A 12,505-nucleotide genomic window follows, 5' to 3' on the forward strand; every position below is an offset into this window, starting at 1 on the left:
ACACTCTGCCTCATCTCTTACGGCCTACCCACTCACCTCACTAACACCAAACGCTAGCACTCACTTATCCCCTCCTCATCCATGCCCTAAAACTGGAATATATTTCCTTTGTAAAACTACGTTATCCTGTTGCCTGCCCCCCAACACGATTTCTTGCATATTCATTTGGCTCATCCCTGACATCACCATCCAGACAGACGGGACTAAGACTGACTTCGGCCCCCCACTCAGGAGGTGCCCTCCCCACCCATAGGGCACTAATTGTACCTTTTTAATTGCGGCAGGGACACTGCCTGCAACTGGAACTAGCATAGCGGGCCCTGCTACTGCCTCTTAATTCTATCAAAAATTCTCAGAAGAACTAGCATCTCCTCCCACCAGCGACAGGTCACCTCACTTGTGACAGTCACTTTACAGAACCATCAGGCCCTTTACTTCCTTACAGCTGAGAAGGAAGGCACCTGCCTCTTTTTGGGGGAGGAATGCTGTTATTATGTAAATGAGTCTGGGGTGATCCAAAACAACTTAAACCATTTTACTGAACCCTTGGACACCCTGGCTTATGCCCCAACTAGGACCCCTAACTGTGCTGGGACTCATCCTACTTTTTGGTCCCTGTCTCTTTTGGTGTTTCTCTAATTTCTTGCAGGAATGTATACAGGCTTTCACCAACCAAAAGGTCACTGAATTGTTCCTGTGAGGAGGATATCAGCCCCTCAGAATCAGTGACCCTTCCCTGGAGGAAACAGCCTCCCCACACGAAACCAATACCCTGCCACCTGTTTTACCTGCCAACATAAATCTTTTATTTTTTCATATCTTCACCCATCTCCAGCAGGAAATAGCTTCAGAAGAATGAGACCTTCACCCCTTTTCCCTTCTTATACTTAAAAGGCAGGAATGATGGATTTTCGATGTGACCGGCGCTGTTGTGCACACAGTAAGCACAGGATGGCTGCTGGCCTCATCTTCCACTCCAGCACTGGGCCCCTCCCCACTTCCCTTTACGAGAAGCCTCCTGACTTAAACAGACACCCCTTTTGCTTTGCAAGGACGCAGTTCTCCACCCTGATCCACATTAGCATAATGACCCTCCTTGATGGTATCAGCCAGCCCTTGGCATACTATATAAGTTCTACCACCCCCACACCTGGTGCTGTCCTCTGTTTTCAGGGCAGCCCTGGGCTATCCTCCATTATGAGTACAGCCTGGCAGATTTCTTTAATAAAGCTTTAACGGTACCTAGCATCTCGGCTCACTTTCTTTCAGTGCTGGATAGGTGTGCCTGGTTGTGGGAGAGAGGTCTGGTCCCCTTCTCCATACCCTGGGTCCCCAGGCAGGCCCTGAGGTGCTGGTGTGGTGCACCTGGTTGTGGGAGAGAGTTCCAGTCCCCTTCTCCATGCCTAGGGTCAATGGGCAGGCCCTGAGGTGCTGGCGTGGTGTGCCTGGTTGTGGGAGGGGGGGTCCAGTCCCCTTCTCCGTGCCCGGGTCCCCGGGTGGGCCCTGAGGCACTGGCACATTTTGCCTGGAAGTGGGAGTGGGGTCCAGTCCCCAGATCCAAGCCTTCAGTTCCCAGGCAGGCCCCAAGGTACTGGTGGTGTGCCTGGGCTGCAACTAATTTTTTGTCCTTTGCTTACTTCTAAAATAGGGGAACTTCCTGTAAGAACCAGTACTTGAGCTGTGTGGTTGATTAAATTGCTGTTTTGCTGCTGTTTCCCTAGAAAGGCTTTTTGTGCAGCTCAGGGTTTAATGGTTGACCTTATAGGTACTTCTGGCTCTCCAGAGACCCGGAGGATCTGTGTTCTGTAGAATCTCTGATCTGGGCCTGAGTTTTTTCATCAAACTGCACCCCATGCAATTCTGCATTCCTGACCATTCTCCTCTGAGTGGTCCTGTGCTGACTGGGGGGCAGATCAGCTGTCCTTGCTGTGTCCCAGTGTTCTCCTGGTGGGCACGTCTCCCCCACCACCCATGCTCCAAACACTTCCCATGGGATGGGCCCTGCGTTGGTCCCTTGCGATGACTCACCGGCCTCTGAACGGCTCCCTTTTTTCAGTTGTTCTGGCTCCTCACTCTTCAGTGGGTTCACGGGAACCCTTTTAGTGGTCTTGCTGTCCTGGGGGCTGCCAAATCCCTCTTCTCTCCTGCTGCCTCTAAGTAACTCCATCTGAAGGGCACAGCTGTGGCTTCTGCCGGCTTCTGCTCCATGTGCTTATCAGCTTGAGCCTTAAAGCAGCCATGGCCCAAAACGTTCAGAGCAGCTTTTTCTTTCATCGTAGTTTCTTCCACCTTCATGAACTCCGTAGGTCTCTTCTCCTCTTCCCCTGAGCTCCAGTGGCACCCACCAGCTTGGCTGATGTTACATTTTTATAGTTGTAAATTTGGTTGATTTGTGGGAGAGAGAGACGCTGGGAACCATCTATTCTGCCATCTTGATGATGTTCCTGGTTACCTTTTTTTTTTTTTTTTTTTTTTTTTGTCTTTTTCGTGACCAGCACTCAGCCAGTGAGTGCACTGGCCATTTCCTGGTTACATTTTTAAACATTCTTAGTCACTTTGGGATTTTAGGTTGTATGTCTTATTATTTTCCATTTCTCCTTAAGCCCTGGCAATTTCATAGCCCTGAGAAGTGAGAGTTAATCATCAGATACCACACAGGAAATGCAGAATCTAAAGTCAGGACAGATTAAGCCAGGGAAAGTTTTAAATAGCATATTGTCCTTACAGAAGCCAAACATCATGCTCCCGATGTCAAATCATAAGGGCATCTTAGAAATATATATCTTTATGTGAACCTTGCATTTCACGTTCAGCATTTCAAAGTAGAAGAAAACTGATAAGCTATCTGTGAATGCTGTTGACACTTGGATAGTATTTATTCTTCAGGGAATGCATTATTAGAGGAAAGATGGGAAGCAATGTTTCTCAAATCTTTTCTGGAAACTTTTGCTTCGTATTCCAACCCATACATACATCATCTGATTCTTTCATCTATGAAGCTTTTCATAGTATCCTAAAGTGGATTAAAAATATATGTTCCAGTAATAATTATGAACTCAGAAATCCTCTTTTGATTTTTATAGATTGTGTGTTTGTGCTTATGTTAAAGAAAACATTCTTCCAGACTGTGAGCTCCGTGACAACAGGAACTTAATCTTTCCTTTTGTTTTTTTGCTTTGTTTCCAGCATAGACGAGTGACTGGTATACTGTAGGTGGTCAATAAATTTTGCCAAGTGAATAAGTGAATGAATAAAGTTAAATCTTACTGATTTGGTAACTTAATTTTTTATTAATGTTAATGGTGTTTAGAAATCACGTTGTTGTGGAATGCATGGTATTTGTTTTGAAGCATAATTCAAATGTTTTTTCCATGAAGTAATTGCACTTTACGCTGTTCCTTTGGCACTTTTCACTTTCTGTCTTCTAGTTCAGGATCATAACTGATTCTCCCTGTTAGATTGTATGCTGCTTGAGGATTGATAATGCCTGGTTCATCTTTGTATCTTATCTAATAATTCCTTATATAATAAATGTGAAAACATTAATATAAATAAAATTGTGATTTAATTGATGCATGCTAATTGTAAAACTACTCTATAACTTAGTGTAACTGAATTAACTGAATGATCGAGCATCTTTTCGAAGGCCTAGTGTATATAGTTGTTGGTGATACAGCAGTAAACAGAAATTCATGTTCTCTGCCCTTATTTGGCTTATAGTATTGCAGGGGAATATATAAACTATGTAATGACAATTAAGTCATTGTGCTGTGGAAGCACATAATGGGGATCTGACCAAGGCTAGGTGTCAGGGAAGGACTCTAGGAAGTCATTTTAAATCAGAAAACTAAAGGATGGTAGAAATTGGGCAGGGGAAGGAAGAGGAAGGGAGAAAGGGGGGAGTATTACAGGTAGAGGGAAAAGCAAGTGAGAAGAAACCTCAGATTGAAAACCTGAAAGTTTAGTGTAGTTCAGTGGAAAGTGAAGAGTGAAAAACAAAGCTGGAAAGATAAGCGGAGGGCAAATTATGGAGGGTTTGTGAATTGAGCTAAATATTTTATCTTAAGGGTGAGCAGTTTTAAGCTGGTTAATGAAATCAGATTTTTATTTTTTTTTTATTTTTTTTAATTTTTTTTGTTATACAATGATTTTATTTTATTTATTTATTTATTTTTTTTTTAAATTTTATTTTGTCGATATACATTGTAGCTGATTAATGCTCCCCATCACCAAAACCTCCCTCCCTTCTCCCTCCCCCTCTCCCCCCCAACCATGTCCTTTCTGTTTGTTTGTTGTATCAACTTCAAATAATTGTGGTTGTTATATCTTCTTCCCCCCCCCCCGGTTTGTGTGTGTATGTGTGTATGTGTGTGTGAATTTATATATTAATTTTTAGCTCCCTCCAATAAGTGAGAACATGTGGTATTTCTCTTTCTGTGCCTGACTTGTTTCACTTAATATAATTCTCTCGAGGTCCATCCATGTTGTTGCAAATGGCAGTATTTCATTCGTTTTTATAGCTGAGTAGTATTCCATTGTGTAGATGTACCACATTTTCCGTATCCACTCATCTGATGATGGACATTTGGGCTGGTTCCAACTCTTGGCTATTGTAAAGAGTGCTGCGATGAACATTGGGGAACAGGTATACCTTCGACTTGATGATTTCCATTCCTCTGGGTATATTCCCAACAGTGGGATGGCTGGGTCGTATGGTAGATCTATGTGCAATTGTTTAAGGAACCTCTGCCCATTTACAATAGCCACCAAAAAAATAAAATACTTAGGAATTGAGTTAACCAAGGAGGTGAAAAATCTCTATAATGAGAACTACAAACCACTGCTGAGAGAAATTAGAGAGGATACAAGAAGATGGAAAGATATTCCATGCTCTTGGATTGGAAGAATCAACATAGTGAAAATGTCCATACTACCCAAAGTGATATACAAATTCAATGCAATCCCCATCAAAATTCCAAAGACATTTTTCTCAGAAATGGAAAAAACTATTCAGACATTTATATGGAACAATAAAAGACCACGAATAGCCAAAGCAATGCTCAGCAAAAAAAATAAAGCTGGAGGCATAACACTACCTGACTTTAAGCTATACTACAAAGCTATAATAACCAAAACAGTATGGTACTGGCATAAAAACAGACACACTGACCAATGGAATAGAATAGAGAATCCAGAAATCAACCCACACACTTACTGCCATCTGATCTTTGACAAAGGCACCAAGCCTATTCACTGGGGAAGGGACTGCCTCTTCAGCAAGTGGTGCTGGGATAACTGGATATCGATATGCAGGAGAATGAAACTAGATCCATACCTCTCACCGTATACTAAAATCAACTCAAAATGGATTAAGGATTTAAATATACACCCTGAGACAATAAAACTTCTTAAAGAAAACATAGGGGAAACACTTCAGGAAATAGGACTGGGCACAGACTTCATGAATACGACCCCAAAAGCACGGGCAACCAAAGGAAAAATAAACAAATGGGATTATATCAAACTAAAAAGCTTCTGCACAGCAAAAGAAACAATTAAAAGAGTTAAAAGACAACCAACAGAGTGGGAGAAAATATTTGCAAAATATACATCTGACAGATTTTTATTTTTGAAGGTTATTCTGGCATTTTAGTGACTTTGGACTAGAATTTATCAAGATATTATGAAACCTAAATAGATGTGAAAGATTTATAGGGTCTTCCTCCTTTGAGTGGGAAGTGCTTAAGAGCAGAGCCTTGAGAAATTACTTCACTTCTCTCTCCCTCAGTTTCTGTATCTGTGTAATGGGGATAATAATATTTTTTATTTTATAGGGTGTGGTGAGGATCAAATAAGTTTGAAGACATAAAGTGCAGTAACTTGCATATTGTAAACATTAACAAGTTAACAAGTAAATGTTAACTATTACCATAATTATCTTGGGATATTTGTATGGATTTGTTTTACATAGATCCTTACCTGTAGAGTTTTTCCAAAAGTGTATGCCTGTGTCATATTCCTGGGGAGTGGATCCTGATGCCTATAATTCTAAAAAGGTTCTCAGATGATTCTGATGTTCACCAAAGACTGGTTCTGGATATGTAGATGCTATTCTAATGTGCAAATAGAAACTCCTGGGCATCTGGCTTATGATCTGCAGGTGTTGAGTCATTTTCCCCAGTACACAAAGAACTATTTCGCATAGGTTTAGGTAGGTCATAGTGGAATAAAAGAATTATAAAAAGAAGTTACACTTGATGGTATGGTAGTTTATGATATGCCATGAACTATAAGTTGATATTTTCCATTTATCTGCTTGGTAGTGTGATTAACTCAGTGACTGGCTAACACATTACATGACTTGCAGGTCAGAAGCTTCGTGTATCCAAATAATGGCACCATTTCTATGGTATCTATATTGTGAACCGTCCCAGTTACAAGAACATGCTAAACTCAGACTAGCACTGCTGAAAGTCTTACTTCAACCCCAGGTTCTTTGTGACAAAGAACAACCATCAATATTGGAACAACAAATTCTTCAACTGTGTTGTGACATAGTTCCGTGTTTGCAGGTAAGGTCTTTTTCATCCTCCTTCACTGATACAGCATCAGCATCAGTAAGTGTTGATTATTATTGTCATAAATAAAATAGTTCTGGAACCTAAGTGATTTGGCAAACTCAGACACAAGCCTAGTTCTAGAAACACTTACAGCCTTTTGGAGAAGGTAAAGTTACTAAATCTAGATTTAATGTTAATATATACCATTTTAACTAAACTCACAGAAATGTAAATCAACATAGTCCATCTTGGAATTAGTAGGGATGAAAACTTTCCTTTGTTTAAGAAAGACTTATCAAGGAAAAGATTTTGAGTTGAGTGTCTTCTTGTGCTAGACACTGGGTGAATTACAAGGAAAAAAAAAACTTGGTGCAAATTAAGGAAAAAGATATGTCTTTGGGCAAATAAAGCTCTGAGAATACAGAGGTTGGTCAGCTGATTGTTGGCTAGATTCCAGTTTCTATATGTCTCTGTACAACATATATGGTGGCCCTGGTGGATCCTGCTCTTGAGAAGCCCAAAGTATTGTAAATGAGGTAGGGCAAGTATATACATTGTTACAATTCAAAGTAGATGGATGAAAGGTGGTTAATAGAGGTATGGATAAAGTGCTGAGAGAGTTCAAGGAAGAGAGATATTTGATCTAATGTCTCTATAACTGCATATTTAAAAAAAAATCCAGTTGCCAGTGTGTTGTGGTTTTCCCATCCCATAATTGAAGTTTGCCTTTTGCCTGGAATCTGAGCATCTTGCTGCTTAGCTGGTGGAGGGAATCTATGAATATATGATTTAAAGCGATTACTTGAGGTCACAGATGACCTGTTTTAAGTTTGTGTTATCAAGGAGTGACTAGAGTGAATCTTTCCTTTGTGAGTCATAAATAGGCTTTCCTGTAATCAAAGCAGAGAAAAGTTAATTAAAATCAATTCTCAGGTGGCTTTTCCAAAGCTTTTGTTTTGTGTGGGCAATAAAGCAATGTATAGGCAGAACATCTTGAACTAGGGTATGTTTTTTACACCATGTTTATGTTACCCTGTTCTGTGTGTGCTCTTTGGTAAATGTTTGCCCTTATCTTCATGAATCTGCATTGACAAGCCTAAATACTTCTAGAAATGAGCTCGGTGGAATATTTCTGGGAATCTGACATGTTAATATAAATGAGATACGTGAGAAAAGAAGGGATTCATCATTTGGAACTTGGTGACATAAATATATTAAATGACTTAACATCAGCTTTATTAGAATGAAGAATGTGAGAGTTGGAAGGGGTCTTAGAGGCAATATAATCCAGTTCCCCACTCATTATAGGTATTTCTTATGTTCACTAAAAGATGACCATCCCATGACTAATTGAATATTTTAGTGATAGGAGCCATACTATTTTGCATGTCAACTGCTTTTTTTTTTTTTAGTAAGTACTTCTTATCAACTCTCATTTTTCTGAATACCCATTAATCTCTATTCTTCTTAGAACAAAGCAAAATAAGGTTTCAAAAAAGCACATCTATATCTTACCTTGTCTTGTTTTTCTCCCTTCTTTCCTTTCCATTCTTTCCTCCCTCCCTCCCTTCTTTCTTTTATTCATCACTTTCTTTACTTTGTCATGTGGAATGGTTTGCAGACTTTTCTTTTCACTGTCCTTTTCCAGGAATTCTCCAGTTTGTTGGCACTCAGAATGTGCTCCTATGAAATGGTCTTTTTAGAGCTGAATACAGTACTGCAGATGTAGTCTGATGCATACCAAGCTCTGGGATAGAATCACATTTAAATTACAAATTTATTTTGTTTTAAATAGCCATGCCACCCTATTGACCTATGATAGGGGTCAGTGAAACTCCCATTTCTTTTTCTTCTCACACCCATTGATCTTCCATTTTATATTTGTGGAGTTGTTTTTTTTTCATTTTAATTGTGACTCTTGTCATTGCACATATTATTTTACGTAAAGATAGAGGATTACTTCAAAATTATTCTTGTTAAGAATGTTGATAGTTAAAGCCTTTAGTGCTAACTTGCTGAGGTTGTCTTTTGAATTTTTTTATTGCAGAAAATTTTAAGTATGTACAAAAAAATGCACTCAAGGAAATATATTGTCAAATAACCATTAGGCTTTACCTTGTTTTAAATCTGTCTCTTTTCTTGGTGGCCTTTTGACTTTCCCACTGTATGTTTGCAAAAGAGCAAAATAATTTAGTTACTGGACTGTTCATTTATTTTTTATAATTTAATATTTTTACTATTTCTTTCCTTTTGATCTTTTAATATCTTTTTTTCTATTGTTTGCTGAAAACTAATTTTTCTCTCTGTGTAAAACTTGTAGTCATTTGGGGTTTTTATGAGGATAACCATTGGTGAAAGGTACAGCACTGGTTAACTGTAGGCTCTCTTTTTGATGAATTTAACAGACACACAGCTCCTGATTGAAGCAGATGGTTCATTGTTTGTAGTTTCTGGGAAATGTCAATGTGTCTGTGAGCAGGACCATATCCTTACTACCAGCTCCAGAATTTTCATAAGAACAGCTGGGTTTGAATTGAATTGGGATTTTCAAGAGCACCTAAGTCCTTCCTAACTCTTTAGCCTGTTGAGAAGATACCCTACCATTTGAATATGGTCTTTTATTACATCTGCCTATTGTGGAAATGATGCTGTCAGTTAAGGCTGTCTAAGCAAATATCTTGCAGGTGAAGGGCTTAGTAGTGCATTAAAATGACATGCTGACCCTTTACTACCAGTTATCTATGTTGAAATTGTGAAAGGAGAGTTCATCTGGAGAACTCAAAACCAGCTCTAATTAATTTTCCTTGACATGCTGCCACTGTCATGTAATTTGTCTTAAGACATCTGCACTTAGAGAAGTTAGAAAAATAAATGAAAAGAATTTTTGCCAGCCAACAGTAACAAAAATAGTAGCAAATTGTATTTTGGTTAGTGACAATAGGAGACGGCATAGTTAAATAGTTTAACCTTCATTGAGTTATGTCGCTTTATCTCAAGTGTTTATAGGTTTAGAGAAAAATGTTTTATTGTTAAAAGCTTCTTGTGTAGCTTAAAATTATCCTTTGATTTGTATTTTTTAAAATATCATATATTGACCTTTTTAAACAGGTAAAAGATTTGGTGCAGACTACAGAAGTGATGCTGTTCATCGAGGAAGTATATTTAAGCCTTTTGCATCATCCTGTTTTCTGGAAAATTCAGGTTACTCAGCTGACCCTTCAACTGCTTTGTGTCTGTGAAGTTAGCTTAAAGATAACTGGAGAATGTTCATCTTTAATTCACCTTTTAGAACACAGTGCTGAGCTTCTGAAGGAGGTAAGGATAGTAAGAAATTTTAACTTGTCAGTAATCACTTAGGTGGGCTTTTCAGTAACAGGGTGGGTGTGCTCATCTAATTCATTGCATATCAGAGGTGTTTTGATCTAATACCATCAGTTCATACTACTAATGTACTGCTACTGATATAATTTATTATAAAAATAAATCATTAAATACTCTTTGGAGCCTCAGTTAAGGATTTACTACTGCATTTTTTTGTTTATTCATGCAAAACACAAGTATCGAACATTTACTATATTCTAGGTCTTATGGAATGCATAGATGAAAAGGTACATTCTGTGACCTCAAGAGACTTACAGACATGCAAATAAGTAATTGTAGTACAATAAGATAATTGCTTTTATAGGAGTATATTTAAAGTACAATGGGAGCATAAGTTAAGGAAAGTAGTGTATGAATTGAGATTTGAAGATTGGATAGGAGTTTACCTGGTACAAGCCCAAGGTTGGGAAGGGCTTTCTAGCTGGGAGAAACACGTACCCAAACACAGAAACATGAGAAAGCAGGCAGGCATGGCCTGTTCAGGAAGTAAGTGTTGAGTATTGTTGAAGGATTAAGTTGTAGGAGATAAGGCTGGGCTTGTCTTCCATGTCACACAAATGAGTTTACATTTTATCTTCTGGGCAATGGCATCTGTTGAAGAACTTTCAGTAGAGAGGTGCCCTCAGTTTTTTTGTGTGTGGAAGATCATTCTGATGGGAGAGTGAAGGAGGGCTTGGGGTGGGACAACACCAATAAGGCAGGAAGTTAGGAGGCTATCTTAGCAATGCCATAACAAAATATCACAGAGTGGCTTAAACAATTGCAATTTGTTGCTCATAGTTCTTGAGGCTGGGGAGTCCAAGACCAGGGTGCTTGCCAATTCAGTTCCTGGTGAGAGCTCTCTTCCTGGCTTCCAGATAGATGCTTTCTTATTGTATCCTCACATGGCAGAAAGAAAGAGCTCTCCTGTGTCTCTTATAAGGACGCTAACCCAATTGGATTAGGGATCCACCCTTATGACCTCATTTAACTTTAATTACTTTCTTACTCCAAATACATTGATCTCAACAGACTTACAGAATGCTCTTACTCAAATACATTGGGGGTTTGGGCTTCAACATATAAATTTTTGGGGAACATAATTCAGACCATAGCAAGGGGCTAATTAGGGAATTAGGAGTGGGAAAATAGATACACAGGGGATGAAATCAATAGAACTTTGTGGTTGATTAGATATTCAAGGAGAGGGTCCTTGGTAGAGACTCAGCTCTCTATTTTGAGCTACTGGATGATGCCGTTCACTCTGAGAAATAGTAGCTGATGTTGGATCATTAATTTGGTTTTAGATATGTGTGGTTTGAGATATGTATGGGTTATAGGTAGTTGGATATGAGGCTTTGAAATTCAGGATAGAAGCTTAGGCTAAAGGTATAGAGATTTATAGATATCTACTTTGGGGTGAGAATTTTAACCATGGGATTGGATGACAAGGCTTAGGGTGGAACTCCAGGAGTTTTGATATTTGGAGTGTACTGATAAAGAGGAGCCTGAGAAAGTATGGCTAGAAGGGTTGTATGACAAGCGGAAAAGGCAGAAGACGTGGAAATCAAGGGAAGGAGTATCTCAATAAGGGGGAATGGTCATTAGTGTCATGTGTCATGGAGAAGATGTAAAGTGATGGATGCAGAGTACTCTTAGGATGTAGCAAATGAAAGTTTATTGTTCATGTTGGAGGAAGCAGTTTCAGCAGTGATGATGTGAGAATAATTGGAATAGGGGACTGAATGGCAGGTGAGGAAATAGAGTGAATATAGATTTTGGTGGAAGGTGGGAACCAAGGAAGGCGCAAGAAGTCATTTGTAAATTTGTCAATCTTATGATTAGAATGGTTTCACATATACTGGGACCCCAGATAATATTATATATTGTATAATTATATGTTATATATAATATCTGTTATGTATAATAGATAAAATTATATGCAATTATGTATGTATAATATATACTTATATGTATTATATAATAATTGTGTAACATAATATATATTTCATAATATATGATAAATTTTATAGATAAATATATAGGTAAATTACTAGGAATTCTGTTAACTGTAAATATGCTATAGTTAGGTAAAACCCGTATTGTTTCTGTGTGCTTGTACTAGCTTCATGTGAGTTGTAGACATAATTATGAATTATAATTTCATAAAGTTTATCCCTTTTAGTATTACTCTCTGATCATTTTATTGTACACTCCTCTACCCCATCCCGCTTAGCATATCTTTATTAAGCAGCTAACTGTGACACTTTGCTATGGCCATTGGTTGAAAATAGACAAGGTTCATGAAGCTTACACTGTAGTCAAATGGTTTAAATTAGTGTGCATAAAAATCATTAGGCAGGGTTTATTAAAAATGCAAATGCCTGGGGCCTATTCCTGGAGATACTGAATTCGTAGCTCTGAGAACCAAGCATCTCCATTTTAAATTAGCACCCTCAGGTGATTTTTATAATTTATTTCACATATAAGGCAAACACCCTTGTAACCATCACACAGATCAAGAAACAGAACTTTTCCAGCCACACCCGAAGTTCTCCATAAGCCCAGTCCTAATCATAACCTTC

At 38.6% G+C, this 12,505-nt stretch overlaps 1 protein-coding gene across 3 annotated transcripts in view; it reads left to right on the forward strand.

The window, feature by feature from the left end:
- Positions 1-12,505, forward strand: part of FOCAD (focadhesin) — a 338,731-nt gene that overhangs the window by 78,768 nt on the left and 247,458 nt on the right. For 2 of the 3 annotated variants that reach the window (XM_063080862.1, XM_063080864.1), the window contains exons 7-8: positions 6,368-6,572; positions 9,669-9,875. In XM_063080862.1, the coding sequence (XP_062936932.1) occupies positions 6,368-6,572; positions 9,669-9,875 (412 nt within the window). The remainder of the gene's footprint in view (positions 1-6,367; positions 6,573-9,668; positions 9,876-12,505) is intronic. The other variant, XM_063080865.1, reaches the window with a different exon arrangement.

The sequence above is a fragment of the Cynocephalus volans genome, chromosome 16, assembly GCF_027409185.1.
Source record: "Cynocephalus volans isolate mCynVol1 chromosome 16, mCynVol1.pri, whole genome shotgun sequence".
Lineage (NCBI taxonomy): Eukaryota > Metazoa > Chordata > Mammalia > Dermoptera > Cynocephalidae > Cynocephalus > Cynocephalus volans.